Genomic DNA, 15371 nt, shown 5'->3' with positions numbered 1-15371 from the left:
GAGAGATTCTCCTGCCAGGACAGGCTTCTGTTCAGAGTACTGGTTCACGGAAAAAGAGGCTCTTGTTAAACTTAGAGTGAAGAGCAACATCCACTGTCAGGTGCTTTCCAAGTCCAGTTCCAGGAGCCTCCTAATGTTTTCCTGCTGGGATCCCCCACACAAGGTGTTTATACTAGGCCAGAATGTAAAGCACTGCTGCTAACCTCTGTTCCCTTTGACAACACCAACTCCTACCTCTCTTCCCCTCTCCTATTTGGGAATTCTGTCAGCAAGATCTTTGTTACTTGTTTTCAGTCCTGTGCCATGGACACTAGAGTAGAGAATTCTGGAGGGAAAAATTTTATTTCACCTTTGCTTTTGTGTTGGAATTATTTTTAATATTTACCTGTAAACATTTTGTAGTATTTTCCTTGTTGTGAAATGAATTACAATGTAATTTCCTAATTCAAAGCAGGATCTGTGGGAAGAAAATATACAATACTGGGATTAAAGATATTTACCACCAGCTAAACACTTTTGAGTGTTTTATGAAGAAATAAAATGTTCCATACCAACAATAAAAATAAAATTCTTTCTAAAATCGATTTCAAAAAATATTATTTAAAATAGTCTTTGTTTAAAGTTTGCTGCTGGGAAACCCTGATGGCACTCAGTAACTCCTACAAAGGCCATCAGCACTACAACAGCAAGTGGCTATTGCAGTACTTGTTGTGGAAGAACACAGGTCTCTTTCCAAACTATCTTCTCACTATGCATGGATGGGAGATGACATCCTACCCAACACCTCATGCCACACACAAAAGAATGTTCTTCCTCTGATAACTCATCATCCTCTGGATCTGCTTCAGGCCAGTACCAACCCTCACTTCTTATGTACCCCACAATTCCCCTCACCCTCTACACCGAATGGAACTGAGAGCACACGAGTCCCGTTCACAGAACCAATCGAACTTCAGTTTTCTTGGACAATGACAGTGGAAGGTGGCATCCGAATTTATGAATTAGCAGACAGAATGAGAGGAGCAGAAGCACTGAGGCAGCTTCAGGAGGAACAGGAGAGGAAGGTACAAGCCCTCTCAGAGGTGGCATCTGAGCTAAAGGAGTTGAAGCTGCATAAGGCATTCCAGGACTTAGAGGAAGTGATGGAGAAGAGAACCAGAGAAGCCTTGGGCCATCAGAAGAAGCTGGAAGCTTAGCATCACCAAAGAGCCAAGATTCTCAACCTCAAGCTTCTAGATAGGCAGAGCAGCAGCAGCCTGTGAAGCATGCAGATCTGGAGCAGCTTCAGAAGGAGGAAAGCCAGGTCCTTCTGGGAGTCCTGGAAGAGCAGAGATTTGAGTTGGAGGCCTTCAGGAAGGGTCAGGGTACAAGAGATCACTGTCTTGTTCTAGCAGAGATGATTTTCCTTAACTTGTTGGATGCAGGCTCCGTGGTGGATGTGGCTGGGAGCACAGAGAATCCTATGCGCTGTGGATCTATAGAGGAAGGTCTTCTTCATGGCTCCCCACAGTGGATCCTGGTGAAACATGACACTTCATGTTTATAAACAAGTTTATTGCCAGGACAGAATATAGATGTTTAAAATCATACCCCGTTTCTCTGGGTGGGCCTGAGATTAAATACCATTTGCAGGGAGGAATGTCTGGGAAAGGAAGCTTACTCCTTAAGCCCTGTGGTCCTCTAGGAACTAGCACCGAGAACTGGTTAGGGCCTGCGTAATTGAAGTCATGTCTCTTTTCCTAATGTCTTGTTCTGAGAAATTAGGGATGATGACTCATGTACATGAGGAATGGCTTGGGACTTTGCCCCTTAGTGACTGATGGCCACAAATCTCTCTGGGGGTCTGAAGTAAATTGACAGGGACCTGGTGCCAGGAGCTGATGAAGTTCCTCCAGTTCCTTCAAGGTCTCTGGGGCTTCAAGCCTTTAGCTTGATCTTAGCAGACTTCTTCACAAGGTCTATCGCCCCTGAATGTAAGTATTGAGAAACCCATTGTAAATGATCAGGATAAAGGCCAAGTCCTGCATATATGCATATACAGCAGTGGACTGTCTGGTCTGGCCTCAGTGAGAGGAGATGGACCTAATCCTCAAGAGACTTGAGACAGTGAGTGGGGAGGAGGCACTCAAGTGTAGACTGGGAAGGAGGAATGGAATGAGGATGTATGGGATTGATTACTGTCAGGGCTATATTGGCTGGAGTTTAAAACAAGATTAAAGATAATATATTAAGTTAAAAGAAGAAAGTTAAAATAAACAAACAAAAAGCTACAAAAAAACCCTCCAAAACAAGTCATATAAATCTGGGTATTCTCAGTACTACTTTTTATTCCAGGAGTTGAGGCATTGAATATTCTATTTCAGAATACTTGTTTTTTAAGGAATTTTTGTGCTACTCAAATGTTTCAGCCCTTACAGAAAAGATAGAGGCACTCAATATTCTATTTCAGATTAGTTGGGTTTTTTGTTTGTTTGTTTTTGTTTTAAGGAATATTTGTGCTTCTCCAGTCTTGCAGCACTTATAGAAAACACTGTCCCACACAGAAGTGAGACTACTTCCTTGTGTGTGGCACTTACTAATCCAGGGATAAAATTTTCTGTAAGAACTCTCTGAATAACATCACTCCAGACAGTGAGTGGGATGGTGTTCACACCCTGGAACCACACTAGCAGATGAATTTGCCCTGTTATGCTGTTCTACCATGCCATGGAAAAACTAAGGTCTTGCTTAGAGTAACTCATTTCAAATAAAAACATTAAAAATGTACACTAATCATTTCAGAAATCTTTCTCTTCATCAGATGTTTGAGCCCCTTGAAAAATCTTTGGTTTTGAGCTTAAACATGGTTCTTAGAGAAGGGATGGGTAATTTTCTTTAAGAAACATTAACAGAATGTACCTCTTTTTAAGATTAGAGACTCATACCCACTGACTCAAGTATCTTCCTTCTACTCATCAACTGAAACATTGTAAGTCAGTACGAATGGTATGGTTTCAGCCCCTTGGCCTACCCTGCTGTTTCCACTGTTCTGTGTTACATACAGGCTGATAAGCAATCTAAGGGTTTTCCCTGTGGGGATGTATCTCAGAATAGCATGTACTTAGCATGTATGTGCATTCTGCATTCAGTCCCTAGCACCAAAACTAAAGAGGGGTCTCAAGGGACTTCCCTTCTCAGAACTTATAGGACACCAACTATTCTTAAAAGGGACATGGAACACACAGAAGAAAGAAATACTCACTTTTATTCCATCAATAATATGATGTTCTTGTAGAGCATTCTCAAGTTCTTCCTGTGAAGAAATCTGACCCCAACCCATGCCTCTTTGAAAGCCAGTCTCCCTGTCCTTAAAATGGAAGTTTTAACCATGAGCATCATATTACCACGGACCCATTCACATAAAACTACCACCTTTGTCATTTGCCAAAATCAGATCTCAAACAATCCATGTCAGTAGCCCTTACTGCATACCCTCCTGGTTACCCAAGGCTATATCTTAGTGTTATTATACTGGGAATTGGGAAAATACTAACAGAGCTTTCTGCAAGTACATTTGATACAGTCAAAAGTCCAAGACTCAAACCACTAACAGTTTTAGTCAAAGGAAATGCCTCTGAAGTACTTGTGTTTCTTTTTTTTCTTGTTTCTAATGAATTGTTAGAAAAGCCCCCTAAAGTAGGAACATCTGGGCATTCCTGAGGTCAATCAACCTCATCACCACTAACACAGCAGCACATGGTTTGTTCATGGTTATGTGCCTGTGAATATATGTACCATATGTATGTAGGTCACCATGGAGACCGGAGGCAGAAGTTAGAGGTAGTTTTGAGACATCCCACAAACGTGCTGGGATTCACACTCAGATCTTCGTGAAGATCAACAAATGTTCTTGACCACTCCCCTCTTCAACAAGTGCATTTCCCAATAACCCTCACTGAAGAACAAGAGGAAAAGTAATACCTTCACAAGCATAGCTCCAAGCTTCCAGTTTGGAGCTACCTCCCTTGAGGGAGAAGCAGAGTGTTTATCATTTGGCCAAGTATCAGACACAGAAGAGACTCTAGTGTGTTTGGCGGCAGTCTGTCTCATCCCTCCAACCCTCTAGTAGAAGACACTAATGTTTATTTAGTGAAGATGCATATTTGGCCCTTATTAGTCTTTCTTACAAAATTATACTTTTCCAACAAACAGTTGGATATTACTATGATTCTTCATCGGTAATTTTCTTAACATCGGATGTAGGAAAAGCTGGTGATCCAGACAATGATCCAGTCCCATATATCTGATGCTTACCTACAACCAGCTTCACAAGCAAAGGCATTAAAAGTGTATGTTATAACTGAGATGAGGGTTGGAGAGGTGGCTCAGAAGGTAAGACCATTGACTGCTCTTATAAAGGTCCTGGGTTCAATTCCCAACAGCTACATGATGGCTCATAACCATCTGTATTGGGATCTGATGTCCTCTTTCTTCCTGCAACTTCTAACTAGCAGGTTGAAAGTTAGAGCCTTGTAGTTACTGCTGAGATAGAACAAAGGCCAAGTTACATAATCCTCACCTGTTTAGGTTACAAGTGTTAATCACCTAACACTTTACCCTCAGAAAGAGCAAGAAACTTTTAGGACTTTTTAGAAGTTATTATCAGCATTCCAGTACAATTAGAGAACTAGAAAGCCCTGAGACCCTCAGACTTTAAAAGCCATCACAAGAGTCCTACTCTGTGTCCTCACCACTACCCTCTCTGGGCCGGGAGGCTATTGACAGGTATGAGTCTAGAATTAGGTTCTATTAGCTCAGAAGAACACACAAGGGACTGTTTCTTGGATACAGAATGGATGCATCCCATACCTTCAATCCTTTTCAGCAGGCTACCCTCAGCTCTCACCTCAATACATACAATAATTTTTATCCTACTAGGATTCCATGGCATGACATAGAAAACATGACAATGACTAGATTACTCTGAATTACTTCTGACATTACACTATGTCCTCTGCTGTTTTAGTATAAATGCTATCAACATCTCAGTAAAACCAAGGTAATTGTCACCAATTTACAAGATACTCATGTCTTAAAATATTTCTGTAGACAAATTTTATTTTATTTTTATCCAGTTACAAGTTCCCAGCCACTTTACAAGTTTTAAGAGCCCAATTTCTGTACAGATCCAGTCACTTTTCAATGTGGCAAGTCCCCAACTCACTGATCACCTTGGTGTTGCTTTCATTTCTCTCTTCTCCATAGGTAGAAGATGTGAAGGGGCTGTTGACCTTTTGTGCATTGGCCTGGGGGTTACCATTGGGACTGTGCAAGTCTCCAGGCCTCTGACAATGCTGGTCCTCACTGTAGTATTTTCAGTGACTCCAATAGACGATGGATGAATTCTGGAGGGACTGGGGTCTGTTAGGGAAATTCAGTTGCATGACCACCACACCTAGTTCTGAAAGTAACACTCCTGAGTACTGTTTTGGCATCTGTTGTGGGCTGCATGTAGAGGGAGACTGAGGCATCTGGTACTGCTCAGGGCCAGGAGTCTGTAGAAGACCCACAAAAGCGCTCATACTGTTCTGCTGTGCTGATTGGATCATGTTGTATGTAGCAATCAGGCATGCCTCCTGGCACACACTGGCTGGTAGGGACCAGGATGGGCTGCTGGAAAGGTGGCTGGATCACATTTTGTGAGTCACTGCCCACTGGGACTTGGTAAGAAAGCAGTGGAGTGTACTGAACCACCAGGCCTTGCATCTGGCCTCCCATACTTCTCCTCTGGTTGCAGAATAGGCCCTGGTTCTGATGTTGCTGGTCCACAAGTATGCCTTGGTAAGCTGTCTGCTGCTGGTAAGACATCATAGGCTGTAAGTCAGGCTGCTGGGATGCTTGAGGAAGCTGTTGACCATATTGGGGGCTACAGGAAACCAGGTGGGACAGAGGTTGATATTGTGGGTTCGAACTAGGATACTGTCCTGGAGAGTAGTAAGAAACCTGGATCTGTTGAGGGGACTGCATGTAGCCTTGGGATGGCAGGACTTGCTGGGTAGGTGGAGCATGGCTAGAAGTGGTGTAGCCGGAAGTAGGAAAGGCTTGTCCTTCAGAAGCCATGATGAAACTAGCTTGCTGAGGATGCTGGAAGAAAAGTGGGGCCTGGAACAAAACTGAGGATGGTTCAGCTGCTTCAGTAGAACTTTGGTAGCTAAGGCTCATTTGTCCAAAACAGTTGCTGAGGTCTTCTGCCTGTGAAATTATGTGATTATTCAAGGATGGCTGTTGTTGAGTGGGTTGGAGACCAAAAAGTTGTTGCTGATGCTGCCACTGCCACCCTTCCTGCTGCTGCTGCTGCTGCTGCTGCTGCTGCTGCTGCTGGGCAGTGCAAGAAAGAAGGCCCCAGTCAGACTGAGGTGAGGTGACCTGGGTGTACACTTCTGGTGCACCTAGTGCCATGCCTGGCCTGGAGAGCCCTCCTAAACTGCTGCCTTTACTGCTACCAATGCTGTCACCTCGGGTGAGGATGGAGATTCCACTGAAGCTGCTGGCTTTGGTCAAAATCGGTCCCATACTTTGGACAGAGCCATCTGAGTCACTGCTACTCCAAGGACATGACTCCAGGAATTTGAGTTCCCTGTTCGTCTTGTCCTGTAGGCTGACTGAGGTGCAGCTCACCCCTTCCTGGTTTCCCTTGATGTCATTTAGATGTTCATTCTGGCTAGTCCCTTGAGCAAATATTCTCTCTTGGACCCTTTGATATTCCTCCTCTCTCTCACCTATTGACTTGCTCCTCCTTCCATCCTGCAATGGAACTCTCCTCTGCTTATCATCTTGGTCCATACTGGCATCATCTCTCTTGAGAATGAGTCTCTGTTGAAATTCTGTGTTCTTCTCATCTTTTATATATTCTGAGAACCTCTGTTCAGGGATCCTTGTTCTGCTGGTTTTTCGGATGATGACAGCTTTCCCTGTTTGATCAACATTGTGGTCCATCCCAAAATAGGCAGCTACCCGGTGTAATAGCTTCCGGTGATATGAGGTCATCTGAGGGAACTTCTTGAACTGGTTATTGTTGTCATTGATGAAGTCTAGAATCTCTTGCTCTAACTTTAGCAGTATCATTCTGTCCTTTCGATTCTTTTTAAGTGTACTTACAAGAAATGCATGTAGATCTATTCCAGTGGAGTCAGTATATTCTTGGTTGGAGTCTCTAGATAGCATCTTCTTCATGACCTTGTTTTTGCTTTTGTCCTTATCTTCCTTTTCAGAGTCATCTTTTGTGGACTTTTCTTCCTCCTCATCAGAGGGGCAGCTGATGTGAAGTTGAATTATATCCTGGGTGTCTAGTGACCCATCAACAAATGGAGTGGAGGATTCTTTACACACTGCAGTCTTGCATACCACCTTGAGCTTGGAATTAGGCTTGGCTTTTTTCCTGTCGTAGCCATGACTGGATGTCTGTATCTGTGTCTTCTGACAAAGACTGTTCTCATCACCCTCCTTCTCTACTTCTTCCTTACTTGTTGTTTTGGATATAAATTTATTTTTGTTTAAAGATTCTGCCAGCAGTTTTTCTTCTGATTCTTTCATTATTTCCAGAGTCTCTTGAGTAGTGTTACAGTTAGACATGTTCTACAGCAGGGTACAGCAGCTTTTGTGGATTTCTACGCACACACCTTCAATCACATCACTGGAAGGCAGAGGCAGGTTGATCTCTCTTAGGATTTCGTCTTGCTGTCTATTGTCATGGGTTCAGTTTTTGCAGAGAAGAGAAATATGCCAATTAGACAAGGAAATACCTTGGTAGAGTCAAGATTTAAACTTTAGCCCCTCCCCCTGGTCCTTATTGCCTAGGCAGACTGACAGCTGGTCTGCTCCGGAGAAGACAACATGTTCATCCCAGAGAACCTACTGCACTCAAAGCAATTGATAAAAACCCTCCCCCTCCCCCATGACCCAAAGAAGTCCCAGAGCTGCAGCTGGGAGACCAGCAGGCAACACATTAGGGACCCATCACCTACCAAAACCCTGCCCTCCAGAATATCACTACCCCTCCACCTCCCTGTGGTTCTTCCTGCTTGAGTAGATCCCAGCTGGTCTGCTCCTGGGAAGACACCATATTCAGACCCATTCCAGAGGATCTGCTGCAAACAGAGTAGTTGACACATACCAGAATATCTGCTTCACTCAAAGCAGACGAGGATCTACTGCGCCCAGAGCAGTTCACTCCTAGCTGGTTTGTTCCCATGAAGACAACATAACCTGACCTATTGGCATAGATTCCTTCTAATCTGAGACAGTGCACTGAGCAGACATTGTGTGCTACCTCTGCAACCATTCCCACAACACCAAGAGGAAGTTAGACTCCCAAGAGCTCTAACACACCCAAGATCATAGAGGAAGCTGGACTCCCAGGAGCTCTGACACATGCGATCACAAAGACAGCTGGACTCTGAGGAGCTCTGACACAACCAAGAAAACAGGAGAGACAGGCTCCAGTCAGAGACCTTTAGTGCAGGAAGTACTAAAGATAATCAGATGACAAAAGGCAAGCACCAGAATGTAAGCAAAAGAAACCAAGGTTACTGGGCATAATCAGAACCCAGATTACCCAACGTAGCAAGTACTGGACACCCCATCATATGAGAATAGCAAGATTCAGATTTAAAATCATTTCTTATGGTGGAGGACATAAGAATGACATAAATAATTCCCTTAAAGAAATATAGGAGAACACAGGAAAACAGGTAGAAGCCCTAAAAGAGGAAACACAAAATTCCCTTAAAGAATTATAGAAAAACACAACAAAACAGTTGAAGGAATGGAACAAAACCATCCAGGATCTAAAAATGAAAGAAGAAACAATAAAGAAATCTCAAAGGGAGACTATCCTACCCTGGAAATAGAAAACTTTAAGAAAGAGATCAGGGGTCATAGATGCAAGCATCGCCAACAGACTAAAAGAGAAAGTAGAGAGAATTTCAGGTGCAGAAGATGCCATAGAAGACATTGACACAAGAGTCAAAGAAAACGCAAGACAAAAAACAACCCAAAATGTCCAGGAAATCCAGGACACAATGAAAAGACCAAACTAAGATTAATAGGTGTAGAAGAGAGCAAAGATTCCCATATTAAAGGGCCAGTAAATATCTTCAACAAAATTATGGGAGAAAACTTCCCTAACCTAAAGAAAGATGCCTGTGAACACGCAAGAAGCCTTCAGAACTCCAAATAGACTGGACCAGAAAAGAAATTCCTCTCATCACATAATAATCAAAACACCAAATGTACAAAACATAGAAAGAATATTAAAAGCAGTAAGAAAAAAGGTCAAATAACATATAATGGTAGACCTATAAAAATTACATCAGACTTCTCACCAGAGACTATAAAAGCCAGAAGATCCTGGACAGATGACATACAGATCCTAAGAGAACACAAATGCCAGCACAGGCTAATATACCCAGCAAAACTCTCAATTACCATAGATGGAGAAACCAAGATATTCCATGTAAAAATCAAACTTACACAATATCTCTCCACAAATGCATCCCTACAAAGGAAAATAGATGAAAAACTCCAACACAAGGAGGGAAACTATACCCTAGAAAAGTCAAGAAAGTAATCTTCTTCCAACAAACCCAAAAGAAGATGACATACAAACATAATTCCACCTCTAATAACAAAAATAACAGGAAGCAGTAATCACTTTTCTTTAATATCACTTAACATCAATGGACTCAATTCCCCAATTAAAAGACATAGATTAATGGATTGGATATGTAAACAGGACCCAGCATTTTGCTGCATACAGAAAATGCACTTCAGTGACAAAGACAGACACTACCTCAGAGTAAAAGTCTGAAAAACAACTTTCCAAGCAAATGATCCCAAGAAACAAGCTGAAGTTGCCTGTCTAATATTGAAAAAAAATTGACTTTCAACAAAAAGTTATGAAAAAAGATAAGGAAGAACACTTCATACACATCAAAAAAGAAATCTACCAAGAAGAACTCTCAATTCTGAATATCTATGCTCCAAATGCAAGGGCATGCACATGCATAAAAGAAACTTTACTAAAACTCAAAGCACACATTGTTCCTCACACACAATAATAGTGGGGGAATTCAACACCCCATTCTCACCAATGGACAGATCATGGAAACAGAAACTAAACAGAGACATGGTGAAACTAACAGAAATTATGAGCCAAATGGATTTAACAGATATCTACACATTTTATCCTAAAACAAAAGAATATACCTTCTTCTTGGTACCTCATGGTACCTTCTCCAAAATAGACCATATAATTGGTCACAAAACAGGCATCCACAGATACAAGAAGTTAGAAAGATCCCATGCATCTTGTCAGATTGCCGTGAACTAAGGCTAGTCTTCAATATCAACAAAAACAACAGAAAGCCCACAAACACATGGAAACTGATTAACATTCTTTCTACTCAATGATAATATGATCAAGGAAGAAATAAAGAAATTAAAGACTTTTCAGGATCTAATGAAAATGAAGGTTCATCTTACCACAACTTATGGGAAACAATAAAAGCAGTGCTAAGAGGAAAACTCATACCTCTAAGTGGCTACAAAAAGAAACTGGAGAAAGCATACACTAGCAACTTGACAGCACATTTGAAAGCTCTAGAACAAAAAGAAGTAAATACACCCAAGAGAAGTAGATTCCAGGAAATAATCAAAACTCAGGGCTGAAATCAACCAAGTAGAAACAAAAATACAAAGAATCAACAAAACCAGGAGCTGGTTCTTTGAGAAAATCAACATGATAGATAACTATCCAGACTAACCAGACTAGCCAAGATAGATAACTAGCCAGACTAACCAGAGGGCAAAGAGACAGTATCCAAATTAATAAAATCAGAACTGAAATGGGAGAGATAACAACAGAAACTGAGGAAATTTTAAAAATCAGATCCTACTATAAAAACCTATACTCAACAAAACTGGAAAATCTGGATGAAATTGACAATTTTCTAGATAGATGTCAAATACTAAAGTTACATCAGGAGCAGATAGATAAACCATCTCAACAGACCCATAACCTCTAAAGAAATAGCAGCATTCATTAAAAGTCTCCCCACCAAAAAAAGCCCAGGATCAGATAGTTCTAGTACAGAATTTTATCAGACCTTCAAGGAATACCTAATAACAATTCTTTTCAAACTAATCCACAAAATAGAAATAGAAGAGACACTACCCAATTTATTCTATGAAGCCACAATTACACTCATACCTAAACCACACAAACACACAACAAAGAAAGAAAACGTCAGGCCATTCTCCCTTATGAATATAAAAGCACAAATACTCAATAAAATTCTTGCAAACTGAATCCAAAAACGCATCAAAACAATCATCTATCAGGATCACATAGGCTTTTTCTCGGGAATGCAGAGATGGTTCAATATACAAAAATCCATCAATGTAATCCACTATATAAACAATCTTAAAGAAAAAAAGATACTGTGATGCTGGGATTCCCCAGTGTGGGAGAATTCAAGGGCGGGGAGGAATGGAGTTGATGGGTGGGTGGGGGCACACCATAGAAGCAGCAGAAGGGGGAACAAAATAGGGAGATCCTGGCGGGGAGGGAGAATGGGGAAAGGGCATAATATCTGAAATGTAAATAAGTAGAATATCCAATAAAAAATCCATTAAACAATTTTAAACATGAAATTGTGGATTGGACCAGCTGCTATCATCATCAGAGCACAGAAAATTGCTTATATGAGCAGAAAGTTTTTCTTATTTGCATTCAGTCCTAACCCCAAATTCCACCTTTAGAGCACAGCATTTTCTGGACTTTGAAGCAACCTCAGCCTTAAGATACTTGTGAATCATAAACTTTGCTGGTGCCTACTTTATGTTCCTATGAATGTTTTGGGTTTGTTTTAGACCATTTCATTTTCCAGATATACAAAGCCCTGTTCTGAATGTTAAAAGTAATCTACTCTTGGGAGTCCAGAATCTTCCTTCAAAACTTACTCTCCTTCTTACTGCACTAGGCACAGTACAAGACCTAGGGAGGATGTAACTAGAGATATGGTGCCTGGCTTTCCATCTACAGACAGGCAAGCAGCTTATTCCACCAACTGGAAGTCAAAAAGCAGATCACTGTGAGTTCTAGGCCAATCTGGTTTACACAGCTAGCTCTAGGATGGCTAGAGCTACACAAAGAAACCCTGTCTGGAAAAACAAACTGTCTTAATTAGGTTTTCCATTACTCTGAAGAGACACCATAACCAAGAAAACTTTTTTTTTTTAAAGATTTATTTTATGTATGTGAATACACTGTTGCTGTCTTCAGAGACACCAGCAGAGGGCATCAGATCCCATTACAGATGGTTGTGAGCCACCATGTGGTTGCTGGGAATTGAACTCAGGACCTCTGGAAGAGCAGTCGGTGCTATTAACCACTGAGACATCTCTCCAGCCCATATTTTATTTTACCTTTTTTTTTTCTTTTTTGGATTTTTCGAGACAGGGTTTCTCTGTGTAGCCCTGGCTGTCCTGGAACTCACTCTGTAGACCAGGCTGGCCTGGAACTCAGAAATCCGCCTGCCTCTGCCTCCCAAGTGCTGGGATTAAAGGCGTGCGCCACCACTGCCCGGCCCAAGAAAACTTTTATTAAGGAAAATATTTAGTTACTGCTGGTTACACTTTCAAGGGTTCAGTTCATTATCATTGTAGCAGCATCCAGGTAGACATGGTGCTGGAGAAGGAGCTGAGAGTTCTGCACCCCAATTCAAAGGCAGCAAGGAGAGACTACTGTGTCTTACCCTGGGCAGAGCTTGAATATCTATAGATATCCTCAAAGTCCCACATGCACAATGGCACACCTCCTCCAACAAGGCCACACTTCCTGATAGTACTACTCCCTGTACCAACCATAATCATATCACTACACCAACACAACCAACAAAAGGACAATTCCTGTGGTAGACTGGGTTTCTATGGTAATGAAAGTGAAAAGAAGCTACTGACGACATAGTTAAAATAATGCATCTCTTAGTCAGGATTCTCTAGAGTCACAGAACTTATGGAAGGTCACTCAATAATGAGGAAAATTTTTTGTGATGACTTACAGTTTGTAGTTCAAATAAGCCAACAAAGATCAGCTGTGAATGGGAAGTCCAAAGATTGAGTCATTTCTCAGTCCCAAGAGGCTAGTTTTAGAAGGAGGTTCCAACAGATTTGCTGGCAACTCGGTGCAAGCAGTCAAAGAAGACTGAGTCTCCCTTCTTCCAATGTCCTTATGTAGGTCTCTAGCAGAAGGTGTGGCCTAGATTAAAGGTGTGTACCACCACACCTAGACATGATACTTGCTTTGTCCAAGGCTGACCTTGAATGCAGAGAACTACTTGCCTCAGAGTCCTGGGATTAAAGGCCTGTACTATCTTGCCTGGGCCTAAGCTTTTCATGGCCACTATGCCTAAAGATCTCCCTGTCAAGATCAAGGTCAGAAACTTGTATCATCTGGCCTGAAGACCTGGAACACATGTGAGCCCTCCAATATTGAATTGTAGTTCATTCCAGATAGAGTCAAGGTGACAACCAGGAACATCTATTACAATGTGGGAAATCAGAAACGCATAGGCCTCCTGGTCTGGGCTCGAGCACTGAGCAGATCCCAGGTGGCAGCTCTGCACCCAATCTCACAAAACCTAGAGGAAGCGGGCCTCTCAGGAGGTCTAACCTGGACAGTATCTTGGGTAAGGAGACAGCAACACCCTCCCCAAACAGGGAGTAACTGGGACCCACTGGGACCCAGGAATTCACTCCTGGCCTGGAGCACTGGTTCCTTCCAGTCTACACCCGAGCACTGAGCAGATCTTGGGCCCCAGCTCTAACCCCAGTAGTAACACCCACCCCACACAATTCTAAAACAACCAAGATAATAGGAAAGACAGGCTCCAATCAGAGACAGGGCAGGTAGCACTAAGGAGATCCAGATGGCACAAGGCAAGCACAAGAACATAAGCATCAGCAACCCAGGGTACTTGGCATTATTAGAAGCTAGTTCTCTCACACTAGAAAGTCCTGAATTCCCCATATCACCAGGAAAGCCAGATTCAGATTTAAAATTACTTCTAATGTTGATGATAGAGGACTTTTTTTTTTTTTTTGGTTTTTGGTTTTTCAAGAAAAGGTTTCTCTGTGTAGTCCTGGCTGTCCTGGAAGTCACTCTGTAGACCAGGCTGGCCTCAAACTCAGAGAACCACCTGCCTCTGCCTCCCAAGTGCTGGGATTAAAGGCGTGCGCCACCACTGCCCGGCGATGATAGAGGACTTTAAGAAGGACATAAATAACACTCTCAAAGAATTTGAAGAGAACACAGGCAAACAGGTAGAAGTCCTTAAAGAGGAAACACAAAAATCCCTTAAAGAATTACAAGAGAACATAACGAAACAGGTGAAGGAATTGATCAAAACCATCCAGGACATAAAAATGGAAGTAGAAACAATAAAGAAATCACAAAGGGAGACTACCCTGGAGATAGAAAACATAGGAAAAACATCAGGAGTCATAGATGAAAGCATCACAGGCAGAATACAAGTCATAGAAGAGAGAATCTCGGGTGCAGAGGATATCTGATAAAGGGTTGTAGCAGAAATCTCCAATATGAAAATATAAGCTTTTCCAGAAGAAATTACTCTATGCACTTAAAGATTAACAATGGAAAATTCATTACTAAAAATGCAAACACACACATACACAAGTACACACACACATATACAAACAAATCAGCTAAAACCCAAACATTTTACTGCATAGTTCATTACAAATTGGCATTATGCATTTGATATATGCTGCATTCATACATTCTTAATTCTTTTGATTCCTGGCCTCTGAAAACCCTTTAAACAATTTAAACAGAGACAGGAGTCTTAAAGTATGGGCAATTACTTGGACACGTGTGGTATATATGAAACAAAGAGGATTTCAGAATTCTTCATTAATTTTCTTAGATCTTTTTTCTATTTCTATTGAAAATAAATGTTTCTTTCATTATACTCTGATTACTGACTTCTCTTCTTCAATTCCTTCCAGGTGATCTAAAAATCAACTCCCTTTGTTTATCTAATTAGGAAAACAAACAGCACCTAAAAATATTTTTAAAAGAAAAATAAGCCGGGTGGTGGTGGTGCACACCTTTAATCCCAGCACTTGGGAGGCAGAGGCAGGTGGATTTCTGAGTTCGAGGCCAGCCTGGTCTACAGAGTGAGTTCCAGGACAGCCAGGGCTATACAGAGAAACCCTGTCTCGAAAAAAACAAAAAAAGAAAGAAAGAAAGAAAGAAAGAAAGAAAGAAAGAAAGAAAGAAAGAAAGAAAGAAAGAGAAAGAAAGACAGACA

General features: G+C 41.6%; 1 protein-coding gene across 1 annotated transcript; it reads right to left on the bottom strand.

Moving 5' to 3' along the window:
- Positions 1 to 5171: 5171 nt before the first annotated feature.
- On the bottom strand, positions 5172 to 7611 carry LOC114633254 (R3H domain-containing protein 2-like). Its single transcript, XM_028781858.1, is given in 2 exon segments — positions 5172 to 5601; positions 5603 to 7611. Coding segments are annotated over 2 exon segments (2439 nt in total).
- Between the last annotated feature and the right edge of the window lie 7760 nt (positions 7612 to 15371).

Source organism: Grammomys surdaster, unplaced genomic scaffold (genome assembly GCF_004785775.1).
Source record: "Grammomys surdaster isolate TR1022 unplaced genomic scaffold, NIH_TR_1.0 571, whole genome shotgun sequence".
NCBI lineage: Eukaryota > Metazoa > Chordata > Mammalia > Rodentia > Muridae > Grammomys > Grammomys surdaster.
This window is presented reverse-complemented; position numbering and strand designations above follow the sequence as displayed.